This window comes from Carassius carassius, chromosome 27 (assembly GCF_963082965.1).
Source record: "Carassius carassius chromosome 27, fCarCar2.1, whole genome shotgun sequence".
NCBI lineage: Eukaryota > Metazoa > Chordata > Actinopteri > Cypriniformes > Cyprinidae > Carassius > Carassius carassius.
This window is the reverse complement of record NC_081781.1, coordinates 16,898,838-16,917,941: the sequence shown is the minus strand read 5'-3', so window position 1 is coordinate 16,917,941 and position 19,104 is coordinate 16,898,838. Positions and strand designations below refer to the sequence as shown.

Genomic DNA, 19,104 nt, shown 5'->3' with positions numbered 1-19,104 from the left:
GCCGTTTAAATGTGTTGCCTAGCTACAAAGCCCATAAGAACACATCAGTAATAGTGGAAGTGTTTGATTTCCGCCCTACAGCCTTCAATGTGTTATATAACCCATATGTGAATAGACTGTTAGCTTTGGTACTCAAATACATATACTTTGCTGCTAGAATTACATATATGTAGCTAGAAAATGAGGAAACAACTGTACAAATTTAGACTAGAAGCAAAAAGCCATGAGGCTGTGCATTAAATTGATTCTAGATTAAGTAGGCCATTCGGTGGCATGATTATAGAAATCAATGTTCAGTATATACTTTTATTAATAATCATCATATTAATAATCATAATAAAACAGTCTTCCACCTAATCAAATGGTTTGTCAGCATCACTGTAGGCTGTTTATGGTTTTCAAGCAAGCATTTTAATATAAAATGTATGGCTATAGTTTTGTATTTGTGGTTGCACCTCATCCTCATCCACCTCATTCAATTTAGTTATGGATTTTAATGATTCATGCATTGATATGCATTCGTATTTATGATTATAACTTTGTTATATATTTATAAGTGTACTTATTATAACATTATAATATGCATTAAGAATAGAATTAACTATAATATTTAATCTATTACATTAATCAAATTATCAAGTCCAACCATGTTCAGTTATGTTTATATTTTTATGGAAACATGATTTGGACTGCACACTAAAGAACTCTATATGCTTTTGTTTGCTTGCTCATTTCTTGAAAGCTTTATCTCTCACAGACCTGATGGTGTTTTCATCAGTGCGTCATTCTGCCTTTGGAAGAGTCCTGGGAGATCCTAGGAAATTATTGATGACAGAGCAGTGTTGGGATTGATTGTTAAGTGGGCAAATTTGTCTTGCATGAATTCGCTCCATTAGCCAGCTCATTCACCAACTGGCCCAGGGCGGCAGCGGGCTGCCGGGTAGGGGGGTGTAAAGACTGGCAGCTTCACCCATTCGGCCCTGAGGGCACCCCGTCTGACCTGTGGATTGGCCCATTTTTACCTCCTCCTGATAGGTCACGAGAGGGACATCCAAAATGTAGCACTCTGTTCAATAATGCAGGTCATCCATCTGTTTCTGGTGATTTACTTTCAGTTAAGATGTCACAGTTCTGTTCTGCAGATGTACCGATTTTGACTTCACACTTTTGCCTGGTGCCAGGCACCTGTGAAAATCCTGTGAGGGGGAAGCAATGCACAGATGCTACCTGATGTTGCAGTCTGTGAATGTACCTCAGACATCCTATGTAAAGTATATCTGAAGATAGTATATCTGCAGTGTTTAGTCACTATAGATTTGTTAGGTTAGACTTTTCTCAATTTAATGAAATGCATTACTCAGTATATTAAACTGAACCTTGTGTTCTGTCATATTTAAGTCAGATTCAGCTGTTAAAAGTCCTGCTAAAAGATCATCCTCTTTTAAGTTTGTTTTAAGCTGGGTGCACGTTGGGATTTAAAAGATATTTCAGAGATCATAATAATCTTTAGTCTTAGGGCAAAATTGGAAGCTTTGGTTTACACATGCAGACTGATTAATCGTCTTCATGATATCTTTGTCTCAGATGTAGTTCTGACATTATCAGAGTCATCATTTCAATTTTGTATGTAAATGAGGATGTCAGAATAAACACTGAAGACTTAAAATGCCAGTCAACGCTGTCAGTGGTGACCAAAGTCTTACTTTAGCTACAGTATATATATATATATATATATATATATATATATATCTCTTAGCCTGACATAAAAGATGTTGTTGTAGCACAGTCTGTATGTTCACTCCTACAAAATTCTAAAAATGGGAACCAGCGTACATTTAAATAAAACTTTAATAACAAAATACACACAAAAAACAGTCATCTGCGAGGGGCTGTCGCGCACAAACATAACCGAAACACAAAATAAAATCCAGGCCTGGTCCTCTCTCTCTTTCGTTACACCTCAGTTTATCCTTCCGGAGCTCCTCCGTGGGACTCGAGACCGGTGAGAGGTGCAGGTGTCGCTCATTATCAGTTACTTCACCGGCCTCGCTCCATTCCCATGGCTCTTGGCCCCGCCCCACTCATCACAAAATGTGGATCATGTGGCACTGAATACTGGAGTAATGAAGCTGAAAATTCAGTTTTGCCAGGAATTACATTTTAAGATGTATTAAAGTAGAAAACTGTTATTTTAAATTTTAATAATGTTTTACAACATTACTGTTTTTACTGTATTTTTGATCAAATAAATGCAGCCTTGGTGAGCAAAAGAGACTCAAGAAACATTACTAAATCTTACCCAACCCAGTCCTTCGAACAGTGGTTTACAGCGATGATGCTGATAAGTCACAGTGATATTTTAATGCTCAGGCATCAGTGTCTCAATGTTCAGAGAATCTAGACCCATGTCGGTAACCAAATTTGTATTCACAATGCGCTAATTCATACTAATAAGACACATCATACAAAAACGGGAGCTTAATTTAAACAAAAAGACTTCATTCATTCAACTTCAGTCAACCTTGTTCACATTCTCATGTCTTACATATTTGGTTTGTGGCCTTAACGTGACCCCTGTTTTTGGCAGACAAATTGCCCAGCAAGGTGCATTAGCAAACACTACTGCATCTCACTCCACTGTAATTCACACTTAGCTCACAGAGCAAACACATACCTACTGAAATCATCAGTCACTTACCTTTCACTTTTCAGAGTATGCACACACAATACTGAATGTGTGCTTATTCAAGACCCACATTTTGACCTGTAACATCCAAACACACACAGGACCCTCGTGGTTCCCAGCGGTCCAGGTCACATGCTAGAGGCCGTTCAGCTCAGTGTCACTCTCAATCATGTGTGTAATATGTGAGTGTGGCACTCAGGAGGCTTATGGGGGATTGGGTTGTGATGTGGTCAGCCCCTGCCGGGCATGAAGGGTCAGCGCTGAGGAAACAGAGACAGAGAAGACCAGAGTTCAACAGTCATATTTAGAGCTTGTCCTCGAGATACACATATCTGAATGGCCCTGTTCTCTGTTGTTTCTTGCATTCTCTCTCTCTTTCTCCTTCTCTTCCGCTCACTGATCTTTCATCTTTGGGCTGCAGATGCCTGCTATTAAATGCATAAAAGAGCTCTTGAAGAATAATTGGATGTGTTTACAGTGTTTTTCCCATCTGACACTGGAGTTTAGGCTGTTAATTCTGCGCGGTTAAAGGGCCTCAGTGCCGCCCGTGAGCCGAGCCAGCTGATTGTAATGTGTTTAGAGAAGAGCAGACGGTCTATCATGAATTGCATCAGTGATTTATAGAGGCGGCCATGGGAGGGTCAGTGCTCACTGTACTCTGGAGCCAGTGTATGTCTGTGTTCAAGCGAGAATGTCTGACATATGAATCAGATTGAGAGTTAATGGCTCTGATCCAAATCTTGATGAGCTGCCTGGCAGTCTGCTGTCTTCATAGGCTGCCTTCTTCAAAAACACTGTATTCTGACATCTTCCATTTTATAGCAGGATCACATTACATACAGTATATATATATATATATATATATATATATATATATATATATATATATATATATATATATATATAGTGATATAGTGAATTTTTCACTGTTCCATTGTCAATATGTCAATAGTGTAGTGATGCAGTAAACACTGCTTACTTCACTTACTTCTAAACCAAGCAGCTTTTTTAATTAGTAAAAACAGTAAATTAATAAGTTGAAAGTACAACAAATCAATGCAACATGGACACATACTGAGTCATGTCTGACAGATATTACTAAAAGCTGCCTGATATTCTCAGGGCAGCCCATGTAAACTGCAACAAATGTATCTGACCAGTACTTTGAGGCATTCTCTGCCTGTCAGTCATTTTGAGCAGCCAGGTTAGCTGACATTGGGTTTGGAGGACAGGACTTGTAGAGGCTGGCGGTCTAATTCAGTAGCGGAAGTTAGTGAAGCGGCTAACATCCCTCTTAGCACCTTTAAAACAAGGTAAATAACAGTAATTGCTTTACTTTTATAGCAGATGCACTTTACTGTAGTGTTTTGAGGACCCAGTTACAGTTCAGTTGACTCCACACAGAAAAACGATATAAGAAATGAAGACTTGTTTACAGAGAATATATCTTTAATTAGGTTTATTTTGCTTACCCCTGTGGTAAACAGCTTTTTATTTCTTCTTGTTTTTAATATTTAAGCTTTAAATGAAAACATGTTGAGCTGATGTTTAAAACAAGATACAGGTATGTTTTTCTTCTGGAAAAAAAGGTCATAATATCTTATTTTTTTACAGGAAAATAAGAACTTTTGATTTAGAAAGTGATTTTTTGGGGCCTTTGATTTGCCTTAGGAGGAGGAAAAACAATATTTCTGAACCTTCTGCGCAGGTCTTCCGCCTGGCTCATTTTTAGCAGCATCCTCATTCACTTCAGCTGAGCTGGTGCATTCAGTATTGTAAGATTATTTACGTTTCTCAATCCCCGCAAGCAGAGGCATCCGATACACAATATGTGCTCTAGATTTAACTGGAGGCCATTTCACTTCCATGGCTGAAGATTTGTAAGTGTATTAGTCACACTTCGGTTGTAGATCTGCGCCTCTTCCCAAGACTATTCACTCTGCGAGGCCGCTCAGGGGTGATTGTGTTTTCCAGTAATGTGTTGGATAATCCTAATGCTGGAGTTATTCTGAGGATGTGTGCCAGGACCAGGACACTGGTGCATGGAGCAGATCTGGCCCGAACAGATTCGACTGGGCTCTGTCTGGCCAGCATGCTGCAGATGGCTAATGTAGGCCGCCACTCCTAATGAGTTACCACAAAGGAAGCCCCTTTCTCAGCATGTATTTTCTCTCTCACTCGCTCTTTTCGTCCTCCTCCTCTCTTTCTTAAGCAGATTAATTAGCAGCACTTTTCCTTATCGGCCAAGAAAGTGATTTCACGAAGTCCTTAGGGAGATCTCACCAGGGAGGCGCAGTCGCTGCCCAGCTTTTCTGCACTTTATTTTGTGTTTATATGCCTGTGTTAGTGTGTATTTGTGTGGGTTGTTCTGTGTATTTTTGACAATATTGAAACTATGTGAAGCTGCTTTTGCATATGCAGTGTTCAACAATACTTTTGCAAGTACACAATAAATGTACATGCTACATAACATAATGGACAGTTTGCACCATTCATGTCTGTCTTGGGACAGCTTTCCAAAATGTATGGATTTTGGGCTTGCATCATCATTGGTGTCAAAGTGCCCTAAATGTTTTAGATGGTCAGTGCTGTTTTGCATATTATTGTGTAAATGCTTCTCCAGTTATAATGCTGTTTTTATGCACAGTCATTCTAGCACATTCAGGTGAACTCTGGGCATTCAAAGGCACCTTAGACAACAAACCACACACTATTTTTTTTAATGTGAACCGTACTGTATGAGATCTGGCAAATTGCTTTTAGCTATTATGACCGGAAATCTATAAACTTGTCCACATTGAAAAAAGACGAGCTCCAAGCATTCAGATTTTTTTTAAATCTGGTGAAAATATATATTTTTAAATTTGACATTTAAATTATTATTTTTAATTCTTAATAATGATAATAATTATTATATTTATTTCCACCACTTTGTGTTGTATTTTATGTATAAAAGGTTCTATATAAATCAAATGTATTATATAATTGTCCTCTTGTGTGTTTATTTATTTACTTTGTGAAGGAGTTTTTATTTATGAACTGTGCTAAAGAAATTGAATGTATTATATAATTTAATTATTATTATTATAACCATACATTAATATAATCCTATTTATTTTGTACTTAAAGGGATAGTTCACCTAAAATGAAAAGTCTGTCATTAATAACCCACCTCATGTCATTCCATTGTCATTTTTATTTTATTTTATTTTTTTAATTATTTTTATCCTTTATTTAACCAGGGGAAGCCCATTGAGATTAAAAATCTCTTTTGCAAGGGAGACCTGGCCAAGATAGGCATCTGAATTACATCACATCATTACATACGTACAAAGACACACAAAAAAAACATAAAAATAAAGACAAATTAATAGAAACAGTTTGAAAGCCAATTATGCACTTACAATGAAATCTCAATTAAAAACATTGACATGTGAGGGAGTCCAACTCAAAACATCTCATTCTTAACTTAAAAACACTCAAAGGAATCAATTTACTAAGTTTTAAGTTGTTCTGCAGCAAATTCCATGTAAAAGAAGCAGAATAAACAAAGGCCTTTTTACCCAGCTCAGTACTGACATGTGGGACAGAAAGCAAGACAACAGCCTGAGAACGGAGAGAGTAAATGACCAGCACTTTTTTTCATAAGAAGTGAACATAAATAGGATGGAAGCACACCAAGAATAGCCTTATATATAAATGTGTACCAATGACAAAGCCTCCGTGTGGCCAGAGCAGACCACCCTACACGAGAGTACAGCTCACAGTGGTGGCTGCGAGCTTTACAATTAGTAATATATCTCAGCGATGCATGATAGGCTGCGTCAATCATCTGAAGGCATTGAGCAGAAGAATGCATATATAATATATCACCATAGTCCAGCACAGATAAAAAAGTGGATGCCACTAACTGTTTTTTAACATTAAAAGAAAAACACAGCTTATTTCGACCCAATTTTAGCCTCAACTTTCTCACTAGACAGTGAACATTAGGCTTAAATGATAGGCAATCATCAATAACAATACCAAGATACTTATAAGTTGTAACAGTCTGTATTTCACGTCCGTCAAGAGTAATCTCTGAGGGAACATTCAGTGGTCTATTCCGAGGGCCCGTGAAGAGCATACATTTGGTTTTTTCTGCATTGAGCACAAGTTTCAGCTGTAGCAACGGGTTTTGGACCACAGTGAAGGCATTCTGTAAATGTGCAATGGCTTGTTTAAGAGAGGGTGCACAACAGTAAATAACTGTGTCATCTGCATAAAAATGAAAGTTTGCATCAGACACATGCCGACTAAGGTTATTTATATAAATAGTAAATAAAAGAGGGCCTAACACAGAGCCTTGTGGAACCCCTTTAAGGATTGGTAAAATACCAGATTGAACACCATCATACTAAATGCACTGGGTTCTGTCACTAAGATAGTTTTAGAAACAAGAGACAGTATTCTCTGAAAACCCCGAATTAAGAAGCCTAATCTTTAAAACATCATGATCAACAGTGTCAAAAACTTTTGACAAACCAATAAAAAGTGATGCACAGTGCTGCTTCTTGTCACGAGCAACAGAGATGTCATTTATCACCTTCATTGCAGCTGTGATGGTATGTTTTTTCTAAAACCTGACTGAACTGGGGATAAAATGTCCTGTACATGCAGTCTTTCATCTGATCACTCACCAGGGATTCAAGCGTTTTGGCCAAAACAGACAAATTAGAAATTGGCCTGTAATTATTTAAATTTGCCGGGTCACCCCCCTTTCAATAGTGGACAAACAAATGCAGATTTCCATATTTTGGGAATAGTATTGCTCTCTAAAGTAAGATTAAAAAGGTACGTTAGAGGCTGTGCTACACAATCAGCAGCTATTTTTAAGAAGTAGGGCTCTATAAGATCAGGTCCTGGATGTTTTTCAGGAGCCAGCCCTTTTAGGGCTTTTTGAACGTCAGCCACTAAGAATGGAGTGAGATTGAAGACACTTGTAGAGACTGGTACATCTCTACAAGGTGTCACAGTGTAAGGACAAGCAGTGTCAAACAAAGAACCAGACTGAATAAAATGCTCATTAAAATGGTTCAATATCTCCAGCTTGTCATGAACTACTACAAACTCTTTCTTAATAAAAGAAGGAACATTAATACTATCTTTGTTTAAAGAAAGTAATTTTATAGCCTCCAAAATTTGCTGGGATCATTTAAGGTGTTAGTAGTGGCTGACAGATAAAAGTCAGATTTTGCTTTCTTAATAAAAGAAGAACATTTATTGCTTAACTGCCTAAAAACAAGCCAATCAGATGAAGAGCCCATTTTTCTTGCTTTGGCCCAAGCTAAATTGCGATCATGAAGAATATCTCCAAGCTCAGAGGAAAACCAGGGATTGTCCCACCCCTAAACTCTGAATCTCTTTAGTGGGGCGTGTCTATTTATTACTTGCAAAAAACTATCCCGCAAAAAGATCCAGGCTGACTCCACATTGAGAATCAGCTCTATTCTACTCCAATCACAATTAAACAAATCATGGCAAAAGCCCTGTTCATTAATTTTTTTGAGATTCCTCTTACATATTACGCGAGGTTTACATTTAGGCATCTTAGTATTCCTTACAGCAGCAACAACACAATAGTCACTTAGGTCATTGCAAAAAACACAAAAAAAGAAAACAAAAAAAACATGGGGAACAGGCACCAGAATTGAAAACACAAAACAGGGAGACCAGGAGGGAGGAGGACCGGAGGAGGTTCAGGGGGAGGGATGGAGGGAGCGGAAGACCCCCACAACCGTGTGGTCAGGGCGGAAGGCCCCCAGGGCGGAGCAGAAGACCACCACAGCCATGTGGTCAGGACCAGAGCCCCCCAAGGCGGAGCAGACCTCCGTGCGGCTGGACCAACGGGACGACGAAACTCTGGTAATCCCCTGGTGTCCTTACTGGCCTCCAGAAGATCGGTGCTGGCCTGACACTGCTCATGAAGATCGGTGCTGGCCTGACACTGCTCATGAAGATCAGAGGTGACTTGCCCTTGTTCATGAAGATCAGAGGTGACTTGACTCAGTCCTTGAAGATCAGAGGTGACTTGACACAGTCCTTGAAGATCAGAGGTGACTTGACACAGTCCTTGAAGATCAGAGGTGACTTGACTCAGTCCTTGAAGATCAGAGGTGACTTGACTCAGTCCTTGAAGATCAGAGGTGACTTGACTCAGTCCTTGAAGATCAGAGGTGACTTGACTCAGTCCTTGAAGATCAGAGGTGACTTGACTCAGTCCTTGAAGATCACCGGTGACTTGACTCAGTCCTTGAAGATCACCGGTGACTTGACTCAGTCCTTGAAGATCACCGGTGACTTGACTCTGTCCTTGAAGATCACCGGTGACTTGACTCAGTCCTTGAAGATCACCGGTGACTTGACTCAGTCCTTGAAGATCACCGGTGACTTGACTCAGTCCTTGAAGATCACCTTGACTTGACTTGACTCTGGAAAGTCCATGGTACCTAGCCCTGACAGCGGAGGGTCAACGGGAACCTGACTCGACTCTGGAGGGTCAACGGGAACCTGACTCGACTCTGGAGGGTCAACGGGAACCTGACTCGACTCTGGAGGGTCAACGGGAACCTGACTCGACTCTGGAGGGTCAACGGGAACCTGACTCGACTCTGGAGGGTCAACGGGAACCTGACTCGACTCTGGAGGGTCAACGGGAACCTGACTCGACTCTGGAGGGTCAACGGGAACCTGACTCGACTCTGGAGAGTTCACTGGCACCTGACTCGACTCTGGAGAGTTCACTGGCACCTGACTCGACTCCAAAGGGTCAGCTGTGACTCTCATCCTGTGCAGCAGCGCTAGGCAAACAGCCATCTTGGGCCATGACTCTGGACAGGCAGCCATCTTGTACTGTGGTGCTGGGCTGGCGGCCCTCTTGGGTTGTGGCGCTGGACAGGCGGCCATCTTGTACTGTGGTGCTGGGCTGGCGGCCATCTTGGGTTGTGGCGCTGGACTGGCAGCCATCTTGTACTGTAGCGCTGGACCGGTGGCCAATTTGGGCATTGGCGCTGGGTTAGCGGCCATCTTGTGCTGTGGCGCTGGACTGACGGCCATCTTGTGCTGTGGCGCTGGGCTGACGGCCATCCTGGGCTGTGGCGCTGAACCTGTGGCCAATTTGGGCATTGGTGCTGGGCTGGCGGCCATCTTGGGCTGTGGCGCTGGAACGGTGGCCAATTTGGGCATTGGCGCTGGGTTAACGGCCATCTTGTGCTGTGGCGCTTGGCTGGTTGCCATTCTGGGCAGTGGTGCTGGGCTGACGACCACCCCGCCGGAAGAGACAGGAGTGGCTGGGGCATCCCACCGAAGCCGATGCTGCAGGTAGCGCACGAATTCCCAGAATTCCAGTGTCTCTAACTGCGCCATCTCCTCCTGAGACACTGGATCATCCAGCCCGCCATTGTTGTAGCCCATGCCCTCGGCCAGGGACCAGAACACCTGAGCCAGGGCACCCACTTCATTTCCCTCTTGGCGGAGGGCGGTCAACCTAAGATACTTGGCTCGCCGCTCCGCCATCTTGGCTGGGGAACGGAAAAACGACATACCGCTGGTTCCTAAAATGACAGAGTCCTTCTGTCACGATCGGTGTTACTGGAAACACGGAGAGAGAACCAAATGCAGGTAGGTCATTTATTAAAGGGTAATCCAAAGGGGTAAACAGTCCAGGCAGGGGTCAAAACCAAACATAATCCAAACATGAAAACAAGACAAGAAGACAAGGCAAGGGCAAGACTGATTTGACGGACATGAATAATCATAAGACATTAAACAAGGACTCCGTAACACAGACTCAGACAGACCGGGTATAAATACACAGAAGGATAATGAGGGAACAGGAGACAGGTGGGGAACAATCAATTACTCAACAGGAGGAAGGTGACCAAATAAGGGAATAGGAAGTGATAAGGTGACAGACACCGTGAGAAAGGAGGACACCTAGTGGAAACCCAGGGAACACAACCCAGACACTGTGACAGTGGGAGAATTGATTAACTGTGTAAAATTGACAGAATCACAAAATGACTTCTGAACAAGGTTTCAGCCAGTCCCAGTTTAGATCACCTGCTAAAATAATTTCAGAGTAGTCCAATCTGGATAAGAGTTGAATAAGAGTCTGCAATGCAGTACTCAGGGCAGAAGGAGGCCTATAACACCCAACAACAGTAACATAAGGGCCCTTGGCCAACTCCACCTTCACTGCCAAAAATTCCAGCTGCTTACCGATTGATTCTGAATAGACTAACTTCACATTAAATTTAGATTTGACATAAATAGCAACCCCACCACCCTTCCTATGTCTGTCAGCATGAAACACGTTATAACCACCCATTCCAATATCCATATCAGTGATTGATTTTGTCAGCCAGGTTTCAGATAGCACAACAATATCTGCATCTGTTAAATTCACCCAAATTCTAAGCAGATCCATTTTGGGTGTGAAATGTTGTAAGATGTACTCACCCAGTATAAATCACTTGATCTTAGATTCTGCACAAACAATGAACAAAGCAGCATTAAGAGAAGAGCCATGTTAGCAGAAGATGTTAGCAAAACCAGGAGGAACTGACAGGGCTTTAGGATCCACGCAGAGCCTGGAGATGTTAGCTGGGCTGCTAGGGCCTAGCGAAGCTAGCAGAACCTCAAGATCCAAGTAAAGCCTGGAAAGGCTAGCAGGGCCTCAGGATCCAAACAGAGCCTAGAGACGGTAGCTGGGCTACTAGGGCCTGGAGCCTAGAGATGGTAGCTGGGCTGCTAGGGCCTGGAGAGGCTAACAAAGCCTCAGGATCCAAATAAAGCCTGAAGATGGAAACTGGGCTGCTAGGGCCTGGAGCCTAGAAATGGTAGCTGGGCTGCTAAGGTCTAGAGAGGCTAACAGGGCCTCAGGATCCAAGTAGAGCCTGGAGATGGAAGCTTTTCTACAGCAAAGTAGTCCATAATCCAATAAAAATTATTTTATCTAAAAACCAAAGAGCTCAATCATAGAATCTGCTAAAAATTTTACTCCATATATGAGCATAAAAGCAAACAAATGAGTAAAGATAAGAGGACAAACACACCAGACCATACATGCCGCCATCTTGGATTCTTTGTAGTGACGTATAGTATATCATCTTCAGAACACAAATTAAGATATTTTTGGTGAAAACAGAGAGCTTTCTGACCCTGCATAGACAACAACGCAATTACCATGTTTAAGGCCCAGAAAGGTAGTAGGACATAATCAGAATAGCCTTTGTGAAATCAGTGATACAGCCTTGATTTTTTGAAGCTATAAGAATACATTTTGTGCCCAAAGAAAACAAAAATAATGACTTTAATGTGGCTGCCTATGCAGGACAAAAAGCTCTCTGATTTCATTCCATATATCTTCATTTGTGTTCAGAGGATGAATGAAGGTCTTACAGGTTTGGAATGTCATAAAGGGTGAGTAATTAAAGACACAATTTAAATTTTCGGATGAACTATCCCTTTAAATAACTTATTTATTTATTCTAACTAACATGAAGCCAGATCAAGGTCATTCTAATTTCAGAAAGTTCCCTTTTTCCTCTCTCGCCTTCCCCCATCAAACTAATTAATGTTTTATACTGGTCTGTCATAGCCAAAAATAGTGCTGGTGTTTGATGTTTAAATCCAGTCGCCGGGAAGTGTAAGCTAAGCATTTCATCAGTGCCACAGGGCTTATTTAGCCCCAGAAGTGCAGGTCTCAGTGTGAATCTATTGCTTTAGATATGCCTCAGTAATCTGCTGTGGGGTGGGAGTAAAGAGGGGGCAGGAAGTATGCTTCATATATCAAATTTTTAGAAGAAAAATTAGGCCGGGTATGAGCTCTTATGTCAATGTATAAGCTGCTCTGAAGAAGGTTGAGGCCAATGAAGATTCACAAAATAATTATTTTATTCTTTCTGCTTTACTTTCTTTAGACTCCGTCCCTTAATATTGTCCGCACCCAAGAAGAAGAGAACAGCATCCACAGTGCCTTGTATTATTACTTATTATTTTAAAACATTTATTTTACATTGGATATCAAGTGGTAATCCAACATTACTAAAATATATTTTTGTGATTAAAAATGTTTCAATGTTAGTTGGCCCAACAATATGCAAAATTGAATTTTATAAATTTAATATGTGATAATTTTAAATGTTTGGTTTGAAATTTGATGATTTCAGCCAATAATTCACACAAAACACCTGTCGTCACAAACCATAGTTATTCTTGTTGCTACCAATTCATTTTGAACAGCCTTGGACATAAAAAAAAACAATTATTTTACTATGCACCTTATTTCATAACCGAAGATCTAATATGATTACTGAATGGCATCCCAGTGCAGAACTGTTTGTGGTCTGTTTTCTTGTTGACCTAATTTAGGTTAATCGAGGTCAAATCAAATTCAGTTGGCTAAACCTGCTCGACTTCAGTTGTAAATCCATCACGATAATCAAAAACTTCATAGCTAAATATCATGGCAGTAAATAGCGAACCAGCATATTTCACAATACAAGGTAAATATGGCGTATACATTGAATTGAAAGTCTATATTTGTGATAATGTTCAAGGCACAACATTTGATGGATTGCTTGTGTGCTCGCTTGGTCTCAGTGTCTCTGTTCAAAATAGCTAGTCTTAAATAAACAGCAGTGTGGCCTGAAGTGCATGTACAAATAGACAAAATAGCTGTTGTGGGGGGAAAATCACGCACAATATGATTGCAGGGGTCAACTTTGCTCTCGCAATGAAGCCCCCCGCTGTCTCAACCAGATTGCTGCCAAGATGTTCTGAACTAAATCAGTTTTATATAATGTATTGTGCCTTTCTCAGAGAGATTCAGAGGAGAGTCATTATTAACAAAGAAACATTAGCTGTTCGCCCTTTTTTCTCACAAAACGAGAACAAGCAGAGCATTCATGCAGTGCTTGAGACATGCATTAGAGGTCTTAGTTCAGATGTCGTAAAAAAAACATAGAATGTACTAAACAGAAAACTGCTGGAATATTATATTTTATCTTTTTCGTAATTTTCTTCTTCCTAATGAGATCATTAATGCCCCAGCCCAGATTCTATAGTCATTAGGCCTCTGCTTATCTCTGTGATCCCAGCCCGGATTACTCACTCTGGGTGTTACCCACAGGTGAGCTGCAGGGTGTCTTCTAGGCATTTGCCAAGCTTGGCAGCCCCTATTACAAGAATCCTGCTGCTGCTGTTTCCCCTTAACTGGCACTGCCTGAAGAGCGGCCTCACAATACAGCGGCAAGTCTGTGCTATAATTAACACTGAGACTTTCATGCTCTTCCTCCATTTTTCACAACATGATAATTGATTTAGGCCTATGCTTCCCCTAAGCTGTACTTCCTTACACAGATGCCTGCTTGGAAATGCAGCCCTGATTCACTTGGGCTGGTTCTTTGCGATTTAATCTGTTTTTTCCTCAACTGTGTAGAATCACTCGTTTTTTTAATTTTATTGGACAGATAGTAGAAAATGACAGGAAATTATTATGGAGAAAAGAGGGGGAGGGGAATCAGCGCACGTTCAAGGCAAGAGAGAATCCAGCATTTCCCACATGAGCACTGTGATTCATTCACTATGGGGCAAAGTAAGAATCAGTATTGAACATTATTATAGAAAATATTTGTGAAAAGGGGATTAGGAGTTGTTGCAGGCCAGATTCAAACCTGCATTTCTCACATGAGCACCATTATTCAATTTGTCAGATTCACTAATGCTAGCCAATACACTATGGGACAGAGTAAGTATCAGTATTAAGCATTATTATAGAAAATATTTGTGAAAAGGGGATTAGGAATTGTTGCAGGCCAGATTCAAACCTGCATTTCTCACATGAGCACCAAGATTCAACATGTCAAATGCATGTATGTTAGCCTCTACACTATAGTGCTGACTAAAAAATAGCATTTAAATTGATATAATATGGAAATTATACAGGATGAGGTAGAACTTATTTGGGAAACACAGGCAATGGGCTTGGAACTTGCTGTAAACCAGGTTCAAACCTGCATTTCCCACATGAGCGCTATGATTTAACATGTCAGATGCACGTATGCTAGCCACTACACTATGGTGCTCACTAAAATTTGCATTTAAATTAATATGGAAATTAATCAGGATAAAGTATGGAAATGGGATTGGGACTTCTTGTAGGCCAGATTCAAACCTTTATTATACATACGAGCAGATTTAATAAGTTAGATGCACATATTTTATCCATTACACTATGACTAAGAATGAACATTATTGTAGAAATTATTTGGGAGAAATAGGAACTCGGAACCTGTTCCAACCAGATTCAACCCTGCATTTCCCACATGAGCACATTGATTTAACATGGGATCAAGACACACTGCTGACTAGATTTGAATTGTAATCACCGACATAAGCACAATGATTTATATCTGACAGTAGAATTTCAGGGAAACATTGTTAGTTTCTATGCAGATCTATTGTCTCTTATTGTTCTGAAACATTATTTATTTCAGGTCACTCCTAGCATTACCATGATGTTGCCTCCTGCAACCCCAGAGCCCCCTCCGGCCCCCACCCCTCCCCCAGTGTTGAAAATTGGCCCTGTGGCATATGAGGAACCCGCTGAGGAGGAAGAGAATGAGGAAGAGGCAGAGGAGTCTTGCATTAGCACCATGGAGCTGATAGGTGGAAATGGTCAGTATGTCACATCAGATTGTAATCGTGTCGCTGACAAGGATAATGAAGTCACGGCTCAAGGGTTCAATGATCAAGAGCTTCCTAGATTAGTTCCAAGGTCTGGCTCTTCATTTTGACAAATCGCGTAATGCTAAGTGAGCTGTAACTCTCTAGCACTCGTGGAAGACTGCATTTGAAGTGTTCATCATCTTGATAAACTGCTCCTATCTCTGCTCCTCTGCAAGTCATACAGTACATCTACAAATAGTTGCTTATCACAGTAGTGTCCTAGTAGCTGGCTACCAATGTAATTTGATCTAATCTTTAGCATTCTCTTTTTTCAACTTGTATCCAGAAGTGACAGAATTCATCACAGCCTTTCTCTTTACAGACTACAGATGTGAAGCTGAAGAAGAGGAGGTATTTTAGAGTGCAACCTATCATCTGATCCCTGAACTTCTTCTCATCCTTCAATCCACTTCTATTACTCCCTATGACAAGGAGAGGGGAATTTAAGGCACATTTAAAATACATATAATATGCTGCATGTTTACAAAAGGTCATTCTCCCTCACAATGACTATATGAGTTAAACTGCAGCATCTGGGTGACGAATGAGCTACAATGGGAGAAGGTGGCTCACAGCTTTAGAATGAAGAACTTTAAACCATTTTAGCACTTTGCTGGTGTTACACTAAAAGTTTAAGAGACAGGAATCTCTAAAGTAGTTTCCTGAGTATCTCAGAGATAGCAAACAATATCAAATGCATTGTGGGACAATATAATAACAGTTTGTTGTACATGTACCTTTGCTGTAAAACATTAATTGTAAATACATAGTAGGAAGCTGTGTAAATGAAAAATTTTGCATTTTCACTTTTTATTTTGAGCTATTTTATGATATGTCTGTATGTTATATTGTATATTATTATATTTCCTAATTCCATGAAAAGGTAAATATTCCTGTGTTGGATTATGATCAATATTAATGAATTGTACAGCTACTGTATGTTATGACCATCATTTTTTTAACTGTTTTTATTAGATCATCAAATGTGGATTTCAGAGTACACAGTGAAAGCAAAATATTTTAATCTGTATGTAAATAAATTCACATCTGTTTAGGATGTTTTAATAAAGATTTTATGGTGCTTTTGCATTCATCTTGAAGTTTAAAAGCCCAAATCCACGTTCATTGTAGTTAAATGGAAAAGAATGAGAGCACATCTTCTTTTGTGAATTCTTCTTTCATGTTCCACTGAAGAAAGAACAAAAATTATACAGATTTGGAATGACATAACGTGAGCAAATGACAACAAAATATTAAATTTTGGGTTGCACTAATCATTTAAATTGTGAATTCAGAGTTTGTACTTTTTATGTTTACCCTAGATTTCCTTTCTTGTTTTTTTTATTTATATATTTTTCATGTCAAGCAAATAATGTACACTATTACCTTACAGATTAAAGGGTTAGTTCACCCAGATAGCAAATTTATGTAATTAATAACTTACCCTCATGTCGTTCCAAACCCGTGAGACCTCGGTTTATCTTCGGAACACAGTTTAAGATATTTTAGATTTAGTCCGAGAGCTCTCAGTCCCTCGATTGAAGCTGTGTGTACGGTCTACTGTCCATGTCCAGAAAGGTAAGAAAAACATCATCAAAGTAGTCCATGTGACATCAGGGGGTCAGTCAGAATTTTTTATAGCATTGAAAATACATTTTGGTCCAAAAATAGCAAAAACGACGACTTTATTCAGCATTGTCTTCTCTTCCGTGTCTGTTGTGAGAGAGAGTTCAAAATAAAGCAGTCTGGATATCTGGTTCGCGAACGAATCATTCAGTTCACCAAATCGAACTGAATCGTTTTAAGCGGTTCGCATCTCTAATAAAAGACTGACTCGTTCAAGAGTCAAGAACCGGTTGCATCGGTTTTCACCGGTTCTTTTGCGCTCGACGTAATGGCATCATTTGCGATGATTGCCCTTGATTCAAACCTTCGGTTTACCCGCGCTCATAACATTAGCACAGAATCAGTTCGGTTCAGACACTCTGTGTGTCAGTCTGAATCACACATGTGCAGTATCATCAGCTCCTCGATTCTTCTTATCTGGCTCGGCTCTGTGTTCATCTTCAGTTCTCTCTTTACAGCAGTTCAGTCAGTGTACTGTTTGTGAACATGAATTACTCCGGGATATTGGTTTGTTTGAACTCAGAGGGAGTGTCAGCCACAATAAAAAAGTTAACGGCTTAAGTCATTTGTGGATTAATGCGTATTAGAGATGCAGGCAAGTTATTAATGACATAATTTTGCTATCTGGGTGAACTAACCCTTTAACCTCTTTGAACTGAAATATTTACTTGAAGTACCCAGAAATGTTATGTTAATATTTAAATAACACATTCCTATGTTTACAGTTCTTTGATGTTGGGTAATGGTCACATGACATGCAGACAAACCATTAATTTTTTACTATTTTTAATTTGGATTTTATTTTGAATTTATTGTAATTTTTATACCTTAATTCATTATTAGCTTTTCATTGTCTCAAAAACCACTTGCAGTTCCCTCACAAACCCCATTTTCGCAAACCACAGCATGCTTCATATTTACACAGACTTACTTCCCACATGCTACTAGGGCTGTCAACGAATATTCTAAATTCGAATATGTATTCGAATAGTTTAAAAAAAACGAATTTCGAAGGTGAAAATTAATATTCGAATAAAAAAAAGTGGAAAAAAAGGCACGCGGTAGTAGAGGCGTGGTTGTCTGCTTTGCGAGTGGGCGCGCTAGCACGCCAGATGGTTCAGGGACAGGTCACAGCCTCACAGGAGTCGCACTGTCTGGCACAGCATCACTGCTGAAAGTTGACGCGTCTTCATGGAAGATGCCAGCAAGTGCAGAGCCCAACTCGACCGCAGCAGAGAAAATGAGGTAAAATTGTTGACCCGCGAGATTGTTGTATGCAAGCTATTTAAGATACAGTTAGCATACCATTCGACAACTAGCAATATGAGGTCACATCTCAAAAATGTGCACCCAAATGAGCATGGCATAATGTGTGGAACTCCAGCTAAACAGTCACGTCTTGACACTTAACGTTACTTTGCATCGCCCGCCACAAGCACTTTGTCTGCAACACGACAAAAGGCCATAACGGATAAAATAATTTCGTTCATTTGTAAGGACATGAGACCGATCAGTATCGCGGATGGGGCAGGCTTCGGGGAGTTCTGTCAAGCAATGGATCCGAGGTTTGATTATTTATCGTTTCATGTCAAGGAAAAGTTCCATGTTTACCACAGCACAGCTCGCTCGGAGCATTCAATGTCAGTTCTATATGCTGTAAAACTTATATTAATATTAATATTAATAATATTTGTTTCAATCACTGAATGAAGCCTGCTATATTTGGGACAACAGTCGCGACGTTAAATTGCTTGCACAAAAATGTGTTTGTTCATTTAAACCATTATGCGCAGAGAACGTGAGGGTGAGAGAGGTCTACAGTCTTGGCCATTAGTTGATTTCCTTGTTTTTGTGTAGGTAATACGTTGTCATACATGTTTAAACTTAAATAGACTATCTATACAAGTAGTTATGTCTCTTTGTATTATTTTTGCCTGTTATTGACGTAATGCGCGTCATTGACAACATGCGCAACCAGATGTTCGAATAGTTCGAATATTCGTGTATTTTTTAGAGGGAAT

General features: G+C 40.1%; 1 protein-coding gene across 1 annotated transcript in view; it reads left to right on the top strand.

Annotated features, from left to right (window-relative positions):
* Positions 1-16,212, top strand: part of brf1b (BRF1 RNA polymerase III transcription initiation factor subunit b) — a 70,951-nt gene extending 54,739 nt beyond the window's left edge. Inside the window, 3 exon segments of the mRNA XM_059513630.1 lie at positions 12,649-12,700; positions 15,226-15,406; positions 15,780-16,212. Of these exon segments, the coding sequence (XP_059369613.1) occupies positions 12,649-12,700; positions 15,226-15,406; positions 15,780-15,817 (271 nt within the window). The 3' untranslated portion in view covers positions 15,818-16,212.
* Positions 16,213-19,104: the final 2,892 nt, after the last annotated feature.